The sequence below is a fragment of the Hyposmocoma kahamanoa genome, unplaced genomic scaffold, assembly GCF_003589595.1.
Source record: "Hyposmocoma kahamanoa isolate Upper Pololo Valley unplaced genomic scaffold, ASM358959v1 87, whole genome shotgun sequence".
NCBI classification, from domain to species: Eukaryota; Metazoa; Arthropoda; class Insecta; order Lepidoptera; family Cosmopterigidae; genus Hyposmocoma; species Hyposmocoma kahamanoa.
In genome coordinates, this window is record NW_020654422.1 from 11,779,747 (window position 1) to 11,794,056 (window position 14,310).

The 14,310-nt window shown below is 34.3% G+C and overlaps 3 protein-coding genes across 6 annotated transcripts in view; 2 read left to right on the forward strand and 1 right to left on the reverse strand.

Annotated features, from left to right (window-relative positions):
- The first annotated feature begins 486 nt into the window (after positions 1 to 486).
- On the forward strand, positions 487 to 2,197 carry LOC113235472. The gene is made up of 5 exons (XM_026471167.1): positions 487 to 564; positions 720 to 831; positions 921 to 1,007; positions 1,096 to 1,194; positions 1,886 to 2,197. The coding sequence occupies exons 2-5, from the start codon at positions 823 to 825 to the stop codon at positions 2,195 to 2,197; spliced, it is 507 nt and encodes a 168-aa protein (XP_026326952.1). The 5' UTR covers positions 487 to 564; positions 720 to 822.
- A 641-nt stretch (positions 2,198 to 2,838) lies between these two features.
- Positions 2,839 to 14,310, forward strand: part of LOC113235094 (probable glutamine-dependent NAD(+) synthetase) — a 44,125-nt gene continuing 32,653 nt past the window's right edge. For all 4 annotated transcript variants that reach the window (XR_003310845.1, XM_026470665.1, XM_026470664.1 and 1 more), the window contains exon 1: positions 2,839 to 2,889. The gene's annotated coding sequence lies outside the window, so the exon portion shown is untranslated. The remainder of the gene's footprint in view (positions 2,890 to 14,310) is intronic.
- Positions 4,106 to 10,549, reverse strand: LOC113235368 (cytosolic carboxypeptidase 2). The gene is given in 18 exon segments (XM_026471048.1): positions 4,106 to 4,418; positions 4,509 to 4,679; positions 4,829 to 5,005; positions 5,486 to 5,634; positions 5,793 to 5,975; positions 6,155 to 6,238; positions 6,355 to 6,478; positions 6,557 to 6,876; positions 6,951 to 7,110; positions 7,191 to 7,306; positions 7,379 to 7,543; positions 7,679 to 7,937; positions 7,986 to 8,153; positions 8,230 to 8,462; positions 8,557 to 8,709; positions 8,794 to 8,969; positions 10,122 to 10,262; positions 10,407 to 10,549. Coding segments are annotated over 17 exon segments (3,018 nt in total). The 5' UTR covers positions 10,189 to 10,262; positions 10,407 to 10,549.

Genomic DNA, 14,310 nt, shown 5'->3' on the forward strand with positions numbered 1-14,310 from the left:
CAAAAAAGATAGTTAACACGTATTACGAAACCATGATTTTCATTTTAAGTCATGTGCTCTGATAAGTAATATGTAACGCCAAACGTTCCGTGTCATTCTGATTCTACAATGAAAAAAATACAGTACGTTGTTTTGTTAGCTTTCACAGTAAGTTCATAAATACAAATTAATAATAATAAAAAAACTGAAAGTACAGTTTTTAATAATAGAATCCAATAATTTAAGCTAGTGTAATTTAAATTAATAACTTATTTACATTCTTAATTTGTAATTTAACTTATTTAAGGGAATTTTATTTTTCCCACAGATCGAGATAAATGGATTTGTAGATTTAAATGAAATTCATAAAATCTTGCAATGGAAGACTCAAAATGTACTAAATTTTAGCGAGGTCAGGAACTCAAAAAAATAATTAAAATATCATAGATTTTTTAAAGCTATTACCAGTCTAAATATTTCACAGATTGGTGCGTTATCCAACGGCGTGTTCGATTTTAGTGATTTAAAAAATAAATTAATTCAATGGAAAACTCAAAAGTTACAATCCATTTGTCCATCTAACGGGTAAGTTTATTAGATTTATAGGTTATCAACGTATTGGCTTGTTATATATATATATATATATATATTGTTATAGTAAACAACAAGTAAATAATGATTATTATTAACATGAATATTTGAATATTTACGTGTTATTTCATAGCCGTCCTTATTTATAGAGTGCAGTTGCAGAATTTATTAAGCCTCGTATGTAGTACAGCTCAGCCCACAAATGTTACGTTGAGAGATTCTTGCATTTCTTGTTTCCAAAGAGTTACTTCTATGCAAGAGGTAAGGTTCACTTTTACACTTACATCTATAATCTATTTAAGTGTCTACTATAAATAATAATATAAAAACATTTTCTGTTTTAATTTCAGGGCCCTCAAGAACTAAATGCTCTGAGTGCATGTGCTTTGCAATATTTTACAAACACAACTTATGCGACTTGCGCTACATCGCTAGTGGTAAGTGTTCCCTATTCTAATTGGTATCGATTTTCGACCGCACGTTCATAAATATGTAATAACTGCTGGTGCATTCTCTTTGATTCAGGCATTATCTACTTCTGCATTAAATGTCCAACCATCAGGCTGTTTTATGGGATACTGTGATTTTGTTAGGTGTCTTAGACGTGTAAACTCTATGAACCTGGTAAGTTTATAATAAAAATTTTAATTTTGAACAACAAATTAGCTGGCTATGTAGCATTCGTACTTTCATGGATATATTATATTTTACTCTATGTTGCATATAATAAAGCCTATTTAGGGTGCACGTTATTATGACACGTACAAAGTAGGATTAATTGATGTATTACACACACACACACGCAAATAAAAACAATTACGATTACAAAGCAGTAAGATAAATTGACAAAATTCTTTGTAGAAAATTGTAACTTATGTCGTTTATAAAAAGCGGCTGTTTGGGTAGCTTAATCTCGAGGTGAGTGTACATGGCAATTAAAAATGTTTATATAGAACATTGCCTTACAAATAAATGGACGACGGGTCTAATACAAAAACCACGAAAAAAATGTCCCAAGTCAACCTATTCGAAATTTAAATTGTAATGTCATCGCAGTATCGCGCTGTCAGTCGAACAAATGAAGACTAAAGCGGAGTTTGGCGCTCTGTATACGATTTTAGCGCCTTACAAGTGCGGACACTTTTTAGCGCGGACCCGACGTCCATATAATTGTAAGTCAATGATATAGAAAGATACTTTTATCACAGTCTAACCACTGTTTTTAACACTGTGTATTTAGTATGTTCATAATCTATGACTGTGGATATTACTTATCTACATATTATTTTATTTTTTAATGTTTAAATTTTTTCAGATCACACAATGCACAAGAGAAGCAAGAACCGGCATAAACATAACTTTGGATGCAGACAATGTACGTTTCTATACCAATGTTACATCATGTCTACTAGCAAAATCACGATGTAGTTCATTCAATCCTATAACAGGGGATCCTCAAACTCCAGGTTACACATCAGCTGGAGTGAGAGTTAGCAATGCTCTTCAGTTTTCAGCAGCAGGTGAACTTAGAATTCTTGCATTTTCAGCTGCTACACCTGTTTCAATTTCGTTTTGCTCAACGCCTTCTAATTTGACGCAAACGAGTTGGCTTACCAATATATGTTAATATTAGACAAAAAATTAATTACATTTTAAAATTACTCAAACATACAATTCTTTTATTTTTTTAGCATTGACTGGCTCCTTGATTGGGTAGGTACTTTCCATTTATTGGGTGGAAAAAAATAAAAGGAACTTTCATGACATTGACATTCCGTTTTTTCTAACACCTTTATAACACCTAGATCTTGAGGATGGAAAAAATAAAAGTTTAAGCAATTAGATACACTTCTCCAGGATGGAAAAGACTTCTTAAGCCACATGTTAAGCTGTACAAACTATTGTTTCTTAAATATACGAGTAGTATGATTGTTATGTAAATTACGTAATATACCACTTATTGTGACAAAAACGTAATAATATTCGTGGGTTCGCGGAGCAGCAAATTAATTTCAAAATTTTTTAATGAGGTTGGCTTTGAGCCAGGCAGAAGAAAAAATACAATTATTTATATCATATATATTTTAAAAGAATTCTTACATCGGTATCCGAACTAAGGAATGAATGATTTTAAGAAGTTTAATGTGTCAAAAGGTCAAGGTTATGTTACAATTGTCATTTTCACGTATTCCAAGAACTCGGTGCTGTCAATGATAGTTAAAATTTGCAGAAGGTTTATGAATAAATTCTGAAAGAAGTAGTGATAATCAGGCCATTATCAACATACAATTCTTCAGTACGAAGCGAGTAAAAAGTTGCGTAAGTATTAAAGATCTTTATTTTTGTTTATTTACTCTCTGTATTGTGACTTAAATCTTTCGCGATCGCGCTTGCTATTTTTCTATTATCTCAACTTTTTAGGTCATACAATGAGTTGTTTAAACTAAAGATTAGATTGTAGTGTTACTATTTCCTTCTTGTGATCGATAAATGCAGATATGAACGTTGAATGGGGTAATTTCATTATTTGAATTTGAAAGGACACGAAAGTCGTTCGTTAAAGAAGAAACCTTTATATCTTTATTCAAATAATATAATAAAACTTGTCACTAATTGCTTCTTTAAATCTTTGACACTAATGTTTTGAGATATCCAGCTGCCAAACTTATGTGGGACGGTAAAAGAATTATAGTCTCATTAAAACTTAATTTGACTGAGAAAACCGCAATGAACTGAAATTTTAGTAGATATTTCACAAAAGGAAACAAATTTCTTGTATTATGTTTTAGAGTAATGATTTTAGATAGAATCCTTTTTTTAAAATTTTAACAAGGCTTTGAACATTGTACTACATGGTGTTTATGCCTCATAGGGAATTTCAAATTGCAAGATCAGTTAGGGGCATGTAAGTTATAAAAAAAATCATTAGCTTTTTGTTAAAATGTTTATTTTTATGAAAACTAAACTAGAAATCTTATTACAAAGTTGTAAATTCATACTAATTTGTTACAACTTTCTATACAGAAAAACTGTGAAGTTTATAAGAAAAGTCCTTAATTTATTGAGCAGTAAAGTCAGTTATTATTATTATAAGGGAGAATGGGCAAAATGGATCTGGGTGCAGGCACTTCAAAACTACTTTCAATCAACATACATCACTATTGTGATCAAAAAATATTATGGGCACCAACATGTAAGTCATTAAGTTTCCGAAATATGTGAAATAATATATATTTTTAAAACTTGGTACTTAATGTACAAACTTCTGCCTGTTTCTTGAGTTATATATACCGTTGGAATCTGAAACATGAGCTGATTCCAATTGTATTAACTCAATATGACCAAAAATGTCGCTTATCCCATTTTTCCTTTCAAGGGTCAATATGTGTATTATTTTAACTTGTAGTCTAATGATATTCTCAAATTGTATATACACCCCTGAGTGAGTGAGAAGGCTTAATAAACCTTTACAAACGGTATAAATTTCCACTGAGAGCTTGAAACTCAATTTTATATAATTACAGTGAGCAATACTTCAGATCTTTCCCTTGATCTCTGAGACAGCCTTAGTTAATTTACCTTTTATGGATTTGGTTTTCTTTTTTACCTTTTTTGTAGATTGAACAGAATCATCAGAGTCAGAATTGTCTGAAATCATTGTATTTGTTTTAGTATTTGTCTTCTTTGTCTGTACAGCAGTAGTTACAAATGCTGTTTTTCTAAAGCGAGACTTTGACTGTCTATTTGTGACTGGACTCGCTTTTTGGGATGGCTGTGTGTTCCGAGGAATATCTGTAAAGCTTGTATTGCTCATGTATGGGGAGTTCTCTGACTTTGTGTGCTTCAACCTGAAATAAGTTTTTTATTAAGAGTAATATGTTAGTTTCACTTTTGAAATGTCTTTACAATTTTAATTGAATTTTTAAGTATGTACTCACTTTCCCTTCTTCTTCCAGGTTTTAGGAAATTTACTAATTGGTTCTAAAATGTCATCCATTGAATTTGGCAATTTTAGAGATAGTTTTTTACTCTTAGTTTTTTTCTTTTTCTTCTCTTCCTTCAACTTCTTACGCTCTCCTTCTAATTCTTCTAATTTCTTTGAGCAAGATCTGATCAATGAATTTCACACAGTAAATAGAAATATTTACATTGACATAGATACTTTTTAGTGTTTTTACTGAGATGTATATCATAATGTATATTCATGCATTTGACAGCTAAAATTTACTAAACATGAGTAATAACCAAAACATTTTACCTCAGCAAGGCTTCACTGTCAGTAAAGTAAGAATTCATAGCAAAGCTTGAAATTCCCCAAGACAGTGGTCCCTTGTCATCACTCTGAACACCAGTCCACACGTTTCTTTTGATAGATGTTAGTTTAACTTGTAGCTCCGATGGCTGGGAGATCCTGTTTTTCATTTCAGCTAAATACCTGTTGATAAAACACGGGTAAATTTCGATTTTTCGATTGTACTTAGTACAGAATATTTGGGCGAAACAGCATTTACGTGGAAGGCATCTTTGGTAGAAAACGGCCTTGAAGAACATTTTCAGAAGAAATTGAGAGTGTTCTTAAAAGGCTCGAGTGCCTAGTGTGAAGAATAAGAAGGTTTGTATGAAAAAATTGATGATACGAGTAGTAAGGGAAGCAAGAGAGGCTTGTCAGAATCGTGCTAAGTGGCGATTCATAGTTTCTGCCTACCCCAATGGGAATGTCGTGAATATCAGAAGAAGAAGATTATTATTTCAAAGTGTACAGTGATAGAAGCAAATATGTATATTTGTACATATGCATATAAATTCTGTTGGGATTGTTATTTGGAGGACAGTTGAAGAGAGAAGTAAATATAAAAATATAAATGTCGTTTTTAAATTGTTGTATTAATAAAACTGTGTATCAATTGTATCTTACTTAGGAGGTGGCAAACACCGAAATTGATGCCACGACGCTGGCTTCAGCTTCGGTTTTTCTATCGGCTGATTTATCATGGAAACACTTCGTGGTCTTCCACATTTTGGCGACTTTTTCTCTCTATCTGAATGATATGGAGAATCGCTGGTCTGAAACATACACATACATTGTAAATAATTTAAAATCTATTTCTAGTACAATGTTCTGATAAGAATAGTTTTCCAGTGTTCTATTGATATGAGAGTGACTTTTATATTACGTAGTCGTACAATCAACTTCTATGTTGTATTTGTCTTATAATTTTTACCGGAGCTCGTATAATCTTTAGTTCAGGTGGCATTTTCTTTCTCCTTCTCGGTTTTGGTTTCGTGGAGGAATGTAAAAGTTTGTGAATTCTTCTCACTGGACTTAGATTTTCTTCACAAGACTCCGCATCGGAAGACGCGTCACTCATTGCATCTGATGTAAGGTCTATGGTTGCACGTGATACCTGAAACCATACCAAATACACAGTTTACATATCAAGTACTTCATTACTGCAAGCATGTGCACCAGAAACGACTTACACATTAGAAATATAGAAATTTCAATGTAAAAGTGCCTCCAGCACACAGTTGCCGCAATGCACATTTTGATCTTAAGAGCTAAATTGTTTGGTCTATAATTTACTTGTAATGTTTGTCGCTTGGTTCTCTTTTTCTCCTTCTCGATCCGTTGAGTATTTTCAATTTTTGGTCGTGGTTTTCGCGGTTTCTGAAAAAAAAAAACATTTCTTATTATTTCTAAAGGTTCAATTCTTATTGCAAGTGACTACGTCTTATATTCTACGATTCCTCACGACCTCACTCATACATCTGTTGATACGAGACCTCACTCATACATCTGTTGATTTCCGGGAAAATTGGTGAAGGTGGTGGCGCTGGTTGCACAACGTTTCTCTCTTCTCGTCTGCCAGCGGCATCTGAGCTACTGCTCGAAGTATCTCCCTCATCACTATCGAGAAAAGAATCTTGTTGTACCATTAAGAAAACCCATACATGGTCATAAAAACAAGCCAACCACATATTTTACCTTGAATAATCAGATAGATCTATGTTAGTCGGCTCGTCAGCATTAGAACCCTCTTTTAAAAGTCTTGCTACAATCTTGTTTCTCAGTCTTTCCTTACTTGGATCATCGTCGTAAAAATCTAACAACGTCTCGCAGAAGGTTTTGCCTAGGCTCTCGTAGTCCTGAACTGCAAAATGAGTGGACATTCTGCTGCCTAATTCAGACCCTCCGAAGGATGCTTCCATTGTGTAGCTGTTTGCAACTCCCATCATCCAAACAACTACACGTCCTGTGCCTTCTTTGCTTTTTTGTATGCGAAATTTGCAGTTTTCGAACGAGAACTGAAAACAACGAATTTTCCGTCAGCAATCTTCCGTACTATTTATAAAATTTGTGAAGTAAACCGATTTTTCACCTTATCAGCAGCATTTTTATGAAGCATCAATGGAAACACTTGTTCCTGTAGCCTTTTGTCTGAATTTCTCCGACTTTCACATCCATATATGAACACATTATGTTTCCGAGAGTGCGCGTGTAAATCCACGTACATTGCTACATCGCACTCTTCCTGCAATCTAATCATACTATATACATAGTGAGTAGAAATAAAAAGTGTTACATTTGTTAATATTATATGTTAATTAGGGGCACCAACCTCCGTAACATTACTTTTGTGTGCCAAACCGGCGGATAGGTTTCCCTTATGACTGTTCGATATTGTCTGTTTAGGTCCTTTCCGGTCAACGAACATCGATTATTACCGACAATTACCTGTAATGATAGTTAAATATTCATTCGTGACAATAAAATCGTGTGACAAAAAATATCTAGTGCATCACTCACGCCATCCGGGTTCAGCATAGGAACTAATTTGAAAATAAACTTTTCACGCAACTCGCGGGCTTGATTTGAATCGCCTGTTAAATAGTCCATGAAACCTTTCATCATCCATGATGATGGCGTCTCTCCTGGATGCACCCTTGCTGATATGACTACTGCCTTCTTTTTCTGCAATACCATACCAATATATATACCTTTATATTGTATCTGTCTTTGAAGACTAAAAAGGGAACGTTCGCTATTTATAAAACTTTTATCAAAATGTTAATTATTTTAATAGTGATGACTACTGATGACACTTACCCTTGGATCTATGTCATTAGGATTTGGAGGAGCAGTGATAGTCAAGTAATATACATTATTACCAGCCAGTGTTCGGCAAAGCAGTCTTAGTTTTGAATATGTAGATTTAATTGGATGAGACTGTAGTCTCGATAAATACTCTTGTAAATCGGAGTAAGTGTAAGGATAACAATGTGCAATATAAACAGCATCATCCGTATGTGGAAACTCTATGTTAAAAGTTAATGTATAACTTGGAAATTGTTCTTCTTCCTCACATCTGAAATTATATTCGGTAGCAGTGAGGTAATGTTCGATTTGGTTTTACTCAAGGCTTCTGTTAACTTACGTAGAATCGTTTTTATAATAAGCGATGTTATCGCCGCACCGTCTCCATCCAATCGAATGCAACTGCGCGTCCTTCGTCGAATACAGTAAAGGTCGCATACCTTCATTATACAAGCTTTCAGCCTTTGTAAGATTTACTATCGAGAATCTGTAATATTTCAGAATCTATACTAACTGTCTACTAACTATAAGGACGAGTGCAAATATCTATATACTGAACTTACCTGTATATCGTCTGTTTTTTCGTATTTGTAACTTTAAAATAGAACCATTGCATGTGTCTGTTCGTATACAAATCGGTGCGTAGATGCAGTTCGTAATAAGCTGGTGTTATTTTTATTGCTTTGGCAAGATTTCCACTTTCGAATCGAGATTCAAATCTTAGCTCGTCTTCACCTCCGGCAGTCGCACAAGCTGACAGGTATAAACGAGAACCACCGACAGTGGAACGACTGAACTGGAAACATCACATTTTGTACAACACAGAATATTGAGCTACATTTATATTCATGTTTATGTTATGTAGTTTGGAAAATGTTAGGTGTACTTACATAATTCACCGCACTCATAGGGTAATATTGATAGATAACTGTTCCAGCTTCTTCGCCAACAGGTTGAGGCCGCAACTCTTTTCCGGTAGAAATGTAATAAGGTTCTGGCGATGCGGGACTCCATGTGATGTGTTGTATTTTTTCTTCTACAACCTTTAGTAACATAAATAGAAATGATCGTGGAGTTTACTGCAAAATGAAACAAAGGGCTTGTGATTTGTAATATAACTAACTTACTTGACACTCTGAGGGCCATCTTGGTGCCTGTTGTGGGCAGTCAAGCTCTCTTGGTAAAGCAAACAAATCCCTTGGCTCTTTTAATTTAGCTACTGTTCTAAAAGTTTTAATATCGGTATTAATTTCCAGCTGCGTAGTCTTGATATTGTTTTGTAGAAAATTTGATATAAATGTACCTGTAATTTTTATGTTTAAATGATTAGAATTGCCTCGCTTCAAGTCGACCTAATTTTATGACCTGACTTTAGAGGAAAGCTTTTGTGTTGAAAGGCATATCTTTCGTGTAATTATGCACATTTCGTGTTTACGATACTTCAATGGGCACGCAAAGACTCTACTGCTGCGATGTAGAAATTCGAATTGTAATCAGATTAATACAAATTGATTTATAAGTATTTAGCGTCGTATTTCTTATTAAATAGTTGTTGGTTAATAAACATTGTTTACTCCGAAAGAGATAAATGTTTTACCTCTATTGCATATGGGGAACAGAGAAGCTTGTAGAGACTTAACTTGTTCTAAATTAGCTATCAAAAGGTTGTCTTGTAGTACGTGGTCTCTCGTGGGGAGTGTAAGGGTTAACGTGGTACTTTCTATGTACTCCTTCTTCCTCTCCTCCTCTCTTTTGATCATAATGACTTTTTCCTGAACTCTCTCCATTTGTTTCCACCATAGCATTTTCGGCAAGTTAATAAGAAGCCACGTACGCTTATAACTTCGTAGACTTATGAAATAGTTAACGCCATGCCATTGTTATCTATTTGACGAAGCTAAATTAATCGTTACCATGGCTACGATAATATTTAGATAGTTAGTCATCAGATACTTCGAGCTTCTATCGTATAGCCTGGCAAGCGGCGCGACGGTCGGAAACAAACTGGCGATGTCGTGTAAGAGCTCGTATTTTCGGATATTGGAAGACGATTGTTGAATAATGTCATGCTTCGTACGTATAAGGCTTACCAGGTGATTGTTGACGTCAACGGTATTCATGCAAACTCGATGAAGAATGGATATTTTGGAACATAAAGCATTTCATTTAGATTATGTCTGCGAACCGAAATATCTGAGGAATACCCCATCTAAGGGCATTATTAAATTTCAGCATGAGTTGCGTAATTTATATAACATAATAGTTCACAAAGAGCGCATAGTCGATTCAATCTATCGGGCATTCAATTTAGCATTTGAACAACTCAATAAAAACACATATCAATATGTAATTAATTTGAATGGTATATATTACACTTTTTGTGAATATATTCATCGTTGCTTGACGACGACTTTTAAGTGTTAACTTTTTAAAATATTGCTTTTATTGTACTTACCGTCGCTTTGAGATTGAAAACTTTCTTTTTCATCTTCCAATTCAGTTTCCAAACTTTTGTCATCCATTGCAAGAAAAACTTTCTTTAACCTCGTTCCAAAAACCTACGTCGTGAATTTTTTACACGATGCCATCGCTGACACTGAAAGTTATGTAATCTGTCCTAGCTCGAAGCCTGTGCCTTTATGTTTAAGGTTCAGCTAGACTGCTTATTTTTAGTTAGGGATATGATATTAGCTATATGTTGTGAAGTCATTTATCTTTGTCTATCATATACAGTGCCTACCTGAAAAGGTTTTCAGTACGTTTATCATACACCGGCCTCTGTCTAGCCTTAGCCGTCGTCGTACAAATTGATGTGTCATCAAGAAATATTTCTAATTACTATTTAAATATTATCATCAAAATATGTAGTTCTAAAACGGACTCACGAGTTCATAAATCAAAACATATTGTAGTTTTGCTAATTTTAGAAATTACTTTCTTTAAAGTAAGGAATATTTGTGCATGTGATTATATACCGCGTCTGCTTAATTCACTGAACGTAGAAACTTTACACTTTCCGGTAATACTATTATTCACTATTTTTTCCTGTTACCTTAACATTGATAACACGTTTCCCTGTAAGGCTGAAAGGTGACTGCACTTCCACGTAGTAAAACTTGCGGTTGTGTGGAGCAAAAACTTCGCTAGTTAGGAACTCATAAACTTTAATCTGCTCATAGAGCTAGGAATAAAGACTCGCGATAAGGTGAACGATAAACATCAACCTCATTTAGTGGAAGAATTTATTTTCATGAAATACGTAGCCTGCAAAAAACCTTGATAATATAAATTAACGAATTCGGCGGATATGGAGGTTTCAGTCTATTTTTAGAAAGTAGTTTTCTTGAAATATAAATGCAGTAGTTCTTTGTCATGTTTATTAGGTTGCGGCAAAGTATTTTTAGATATCATACTCAATATGTTTCCCTCATTTCAGTCCCTATCTAATTCTACTGACAAGGCCTATAACATAACATGGAATACGACTTTTGATCTCTAATCATTGTTATTGTTACCTGTACTACACAATACCATAAAGATACTATATAGAAATCGTCATGTCGGTGAAGGTATAGAATAATAATAATATATAATATAATAGTAATAACGCACGTACTCATAGCCCCGCACTAGGGAAACTCCGCCATGGACACACATAGACAACTACAAATTACACACAAACTCACGAGAAATAAATGTAGGCCATAAAAAATTATTTCCGCCGGCCTGGAAATCGAACCCGGGATGTCTGCGTGGCAGCCCAGCATGGTAACCATTCGGCCACGAAGCCAGTTCATTATTATAGTACTAGACCAGCGTAGAAAATAATGTCTTAACACTCTCGAGTACAAAAACCTCGTTTTCAGTAGTGAGATGAGTTGGTATAGTAGAACGTACCGAGGCGTCTCTCAACGAATAAAATGAGATTAAAATAAAATTATATTAAGTAATTATATTAATTTGTAACCTAACTATATAAATTTGAAAGTGTAATCCTTATATGTAACATAACCCGCTTGTTACTTATTGTTGTTACTACTAGCTTGTTGTGGTAGCCTGTACGTGCGATGTGTATAATGCTTTTTTATTTTGATTGTACCTTTTTAGCTATACTCTGTATGTGTATTGTGTTGGCTATCCGTTCTAAATAAATAAAATAAAACGTTGTCTCAAATTCAAATCAAATTCAGGTATCTCTATTACGTTTTTACTCTACCTTACATCGATCATAGAAAATTACACTAATACATTTGCGTTACACAAAGTGAGAAATTAAAATTGCTAACTTGCATGGAAATGACTGTCCATCAATAACAATTGTCGTCAGCTAGTCGTTTCATGTCATTTGCCTTCATCGAATATTTATATTCAAATAAAACCGCGATTTGCTATCCACGTTTTATAGATTTTAAATACCTAGCTTTTATTTAGGTATATTGCTTTACAAATTGGGGCAGGGAAACGCTATGCTAATTTAACTAAAATTGTAGGTGAAAGATATATTTAGTTATTACTATACTCCATATGTTTTTGCTTTTCTATATATTTTTTTTTCAAGTGACGGGACGAATAAGTCGTGTGTCTGACGGTGAGCTACACGCCTGTCCAGTTACAAATTTATGTAGATATTTTTAATTTTAATAGGGTAATGAAATATTATAAAAAAACCTTGGTACCTAGGCACTTTTGATGTGTGTATCGATACTTTATACAGAGTGGATCGATACTTTTGAAGATCATGCATAATATAAAAGTAACTAAACTTTTCACCAACCAAAGACGATCATTAATTGTGTTATGCAAGAAAATTATGTTTTACGCTCTTTCAAAATCATCTTGTTTTTAAATAGGCCTACCTATTTAATACACTTTTTTTAATAATATCTAGTGACGGCACGAACAAGTCGTGCGCCTGATGGTAAGCTACACGTCTGTCCATAACAGTTGCAGTGCCACTCAGAGCACAGATCTGAGGGGCACAGCCACTGCTCCCGTTACCCTGAGACATAAGTTGACAAGTCCCACGTGTCTATAATTTCACCAGCATATTTCATATCATATCAATAATAGTTAACAATAACTTCTAACAATAACATCTATTTGCCAAGTTTTATTCAAAAAGGTTAACGGAAAGTGGATGAAATGTAATAAATCGGATTTTTCCTTTAATTTACCAACCTTAGAGGTGGAATATTTTTTTCAAATTTGAATAGGACCACTACTGGACTAAGGGAGTATCTCTTCCTTTGTAATAAAACGTAATCATCGAAATCTATTCACAAATATCAGAGTAATCTTGTAACATACACACGAAACAACAAAATAATATAGAGCATTGTTTCCCAAACATTGTTCTGCCATGGCCTAGTAATTTTCATACTGCTTCTTCGTGACCCACTCAAAACTTTTAAACCCAAGCTGGTACATTAAGTAAAATGATGCACATTTATTGTTGGTAAAAATGTTTTACTAATATTATTTCGGTATCGCCTATTTAGGGCGAAGTATGGAGCTGCTGCTTATTAAAGAATCTTTTACTTTTTTAAGCTTTTACTAAAGAATCCAAATTCGTGGAAAATGAAGAAAGTTTTATCCTGAGATCTGGTTCCACAAGGCGGGGATGTTGCGACCCGGTATTTTATTTTGATGACTCGGTACCGGGTTGCGAACCACCAAATGGGAAACGCTGATATAGAGAGCATTCTTTTTATCGTATTAACGGGTTGCATACTGTGATGTTTGTTATCGCGGTCAAAGGATTTGCCAATGGGCGTAACGAGCTCGCTGATTGTTGCCCTGGGTGCATTAGACGTACAAGAAAAGAATGGTAAAATACTAATAACCTCTTACGACTGTATTTCTAACATCATATCATAATCGACAACTTTTGTTCCTTGAGTTATTAAATAATTCTTCTTCAGATTTTACTTCCTTGGAAAAACGAAAATATTCAAATAGATCATTCTAAACGCTGACTCTTAACTCTGACAGATAGTCGTGCGGTTTAATGTGTCGTGGGGTTTATGTTTGAATGAAGTTGTTTATACATAGAACAACACGATTAACTGTCGTTCACGACTTTTTTGACGTTACGACGACAGACTGTCGTGACAATAGGAAGAGCTGAGAGCAGAGAGAACAACAGCCATCCGACGGTAAATAAAACGTTACGATAAAAATGTGACGACACGTAATCGCAGCTTCAAACGATTGCATGCGACGTGCAAACAACAAGACAGCTGGCCCGTGAACAACGAACAACTAAATTGTCGTGACGATCTAGTGGGAAAAGCTAGACACGACAGTCGTTCAAAGATAAAATAAATGTCCACGACACAGTCACGGCTGATATTCGTGATATAGAAACGTGCTTGACGCGACAGTCGTCCAATGCTAAATAAAACGTTACAACATAATGGGAACGCGCCTTTACACGTTTGAACTTACTAGTAGTAAGGTTACTACCAATGTAATAAAAAATGTGAGATAGTAAAAAAAACTTAAAAGTTTTTATTTGGTACATTTATCATGTTTTGTCAAGTTACGGAACAAAAGTTGTGTTTATGAAGTTGTAACGTCGACGATGGCGGGATGACTTATTCTTCTTTTTTAAAGGGTTGACCAGCATATATATGTATATATAG

Coding starts and splice junctions, on each gene's coding strand:
- LOC113235472 (XM_026471167.1), top strand. Junction 1,008..1,095: donor CTTGCGCTACATCGCTAGTG/GTAAGTGTTCCC, acceptor TCTTTGATTCAG/GCATTATCTACTTCTGCATT. Junction 1,195..1,885: donor GTGTAAACTCTATGAACCTG/GTAAGTTTATAA, acceptor AAATTTTTTCAG/ATCACACAATGCACAAGAGA.